The following is a 2,764-nucleotide window of genomic DNA, read 5'->3' on the forward strand; positions in this document are numbered from 1 at the left end:
TGAAATTAAAAGTAAAATAAAGGACATGATTTATTAATATAGTGTAGCAGAAGCTAAATGGACAGATACAACAAAAACCCTAGTTGGTAATTGTTGGGTGTTTAGTTACAACTGGAAAGGAAGAAAAGAAAGTAAAGAAAATTAATATCAAGTTAAGTGAGCGTTGAGTGACGTGTTTTCTCATTTAATCTTCTCATCTGCCTCCTTCATTGCCCCCGGTCCCGTTTGCCTTTATATCTCCACCATCTTCTCCTTTCTTTCACCACCTAATAACATCTCAGCTCTCATTTTTTCTTTCTCTTTCTATCTCTCAAGAATCAAAAGATGCCTCAAATCTTGCCTGATTTCTCAAACTCTGTTAAGCTTAAGTATGTCAAGCTTGGTTATCAGTATCTTGTTAATCACATTCTTTATCTGCTGTTAATTCCTGTTATGGTTGGTATTTCCATTGAAGTTCTCCGTTTAGGTCCAGATGAAATCTTGAATCTTTGGAAATCACTTCATTTTGATCTTGTTCAGATTCTGTGTTCTTCTTTTCTCATAATCTTTATAGCAACTGTTTATTTCATGTCCAAGCCAAGAACTATCTTTCTTGTTGATTATGCCTGTTATAAGCCTCCAGTAACTTGTAGAGTTCCTTTCTCTACTTTCATGGAACATTCAAGGCTAATCTTGAAAGATAAGCCAAAAAGTGTTGAATTTCAAATGAGAATTCTTGAAAGGTCCGGTCTCGGTGAAGAAACTTGTTTACCTCCTGCAATTCATTATATTCCTCCAAAACCAACTATGGAAGCTGCAAGAGGTGAAGCAGAACTCGTTATCTTCTCCGCCATGGATTCACTTTTCCAGAAAACTGGGCTGAAACCTAAAGACATTGATATTCTAATAGTCAATTGCAGTTTATTTTCTCCGACGCCATCTCTTTCTGCTATGATAATTAATAAATACAAACTTCGAAGCAATATAAAGAGCTTTAATCTTTCCGGCATGGGTTGCAGTGCAGGATTAATCTCTATAGACTTAGCTCGCGATCTTCTTCAAGTTCATCCAAATTCAAATGCAGTTGTTGTTAGCACAGAGATTATAACACCAAATTACTATCAAGGAAATGAAAGAGCCATGCTTCTTCCAAATTGTCTTTTCCGAATGGGCGGAGCTGCCATTTTATTATCTAACCGCCGCTCTCAGCAGTGGCGAGCTAAATACCGGCTTGTCCATGTCGTTAGGACCCATAAAGGCGCCGATGATAAAGCTTATCGGTGTGTATATGAAGAGGAAGATAAAGAAGGAAAAGTTGGTATTAACTTATCCAAAGATTTAATGGCAATTGCAGGCGAGGCTTTAAAATCGAACATCACAACAATCGGACCGTTAGTTCTTCCGGCATCAGAACAGATCTTGTTTTTATTTACTTTAATTGGAAGAAAAATATTTAACCCGAAATGGAAACCTTACATTCCAGATTTCAAACAAGCTTTTGAGCATTTCTGTATTCATGCTGGAGGGCGGGCAGTTATTGATGAATTGCAGAAGAACTTGCAGTTATCAACAGAACACGTTGAAGCTTCAAGAATGACATTACACCGTTTTGGGAATACGTCGTCGTCCTCGCTCTGGTATGAGCTGAGTTACATTGAATCTAAAGGAAGGATGAAGAAAGGAGATAGGGTTTGGCAAATAGCGTTTGGGAGTGGATTTAAGTGTAACAGTGCAGTTTGGAAGTGTAATAGAAGCATTAAGACACCACTTGATGGACCTTGGGCTGATTGCATCGATAGGTATCCAGTTCATATTCCTGAAGTAGTTAAGCTCTGAAAGGGGATTTAAGAAGAAATTTTAAAAAAGTTTGTATTATTACTATTATAAATATTAATTGGGTGGGATTTGGGTTCTTGTTTGCACCCTTAAAAGGTTTGGGATTTGCAATCTGTATTATCTCTCTGTTTGCTCTTTCTTTCTCAATTTCCATGCCAAATGTATTAACTAGTTATATATCCTGATTAATTATAACTATTTCCTTTTTTAAAATTTTATGTTAATATGTTATATATATAAACTTTTTATTTGCACACGGGTCTCCATACTCGAATTAGAGATAATATTTATGTAAATTTTCTAAATAATTGCAATTTAAATTTCATAGTTACATGTAAAATTTGCATAGCATGTAGTCGATCTCACCTAATTCAATCCTTACTTTGTTACTATTATATTATAGTATGACTGAATACATAAATTCACTCTTGAAATTTATTGCTTTAATCTTGTGGCACCATTAACTTTTACTTTGACCTATTAAACATTTGAACTTATAAAATTATACATATTAAATATTTTAATTTTCAAATTTATTTTATTGAACATTTGAACTTGCAAAATTAAACTAATTAAAAACTCATTAAAAAGTTGAAAGTTATGAAAATTATTATTTTAAAAGTATATTAGTCGATATTCTAAAGCCAAAAACTCTAAAAAAATATTGATATTTGTGTCGAAAAGTGTATAATATTACTAAATTTTATAAGTTCAAGTGCATAATAAGTCATCTACAAAATTCAGGGTGCATAATAAGTCGGAGATTGTAGTATTAAGTATATATATGAATTTAATTTGTTAAACTAATTAAGGTTAACCATTTCATTTTCCTTTTTTTTTTTATTTTAGAGGAAAATTTATAATATTATCTACTATGGACATAGGTATGACTTGATTAATTGGCCAAATATTGCCAGACAAAAAATAAGAAGGTAGACAGCTGGAGTGA

General features: G+C 33.1%; 1 protein-coding gene across 1 annotated transcript; it reads left to right on the forward strand.

The window, feature by feature from the left end:
• Nucleotides 1-250: 250 nt before the first annotated feature.
• On the forward strand, nt 251-2,028 carry KCS6 (3-ketoacyl-CoA synthase 6). Its single transcript, XM_012226697.3, has one exon. The coding sequence runs from the start codon at nt 325-327 to the stop codon at nt 1,813-1,815; it is 1,491 nt and encodes a 496-aa protein (XP_012082087.1). The 5' UTR covers nt 251-324; the 3' UTR covers nt 1,816-2,028.
• Nucleotides 2,029-2,764: the final 736 nt, after the last annotated feature.

This window comes from Jatropha curcas, chromosome 10, assembly GCF_041381405.1.
Source record: "Jatropha curcas cultivar XTBG-Jc1 chromosome 10, XTBG_Jcur_1.0, whole genome shotgun sequence".
Taxonomy (NCBI): Eukaryota; Viridiplantae; Streptophyta; class Magnoliopsida; order Malpighiales; family Euphorbiaceae; genus Jatropha; species Jatropha curcas.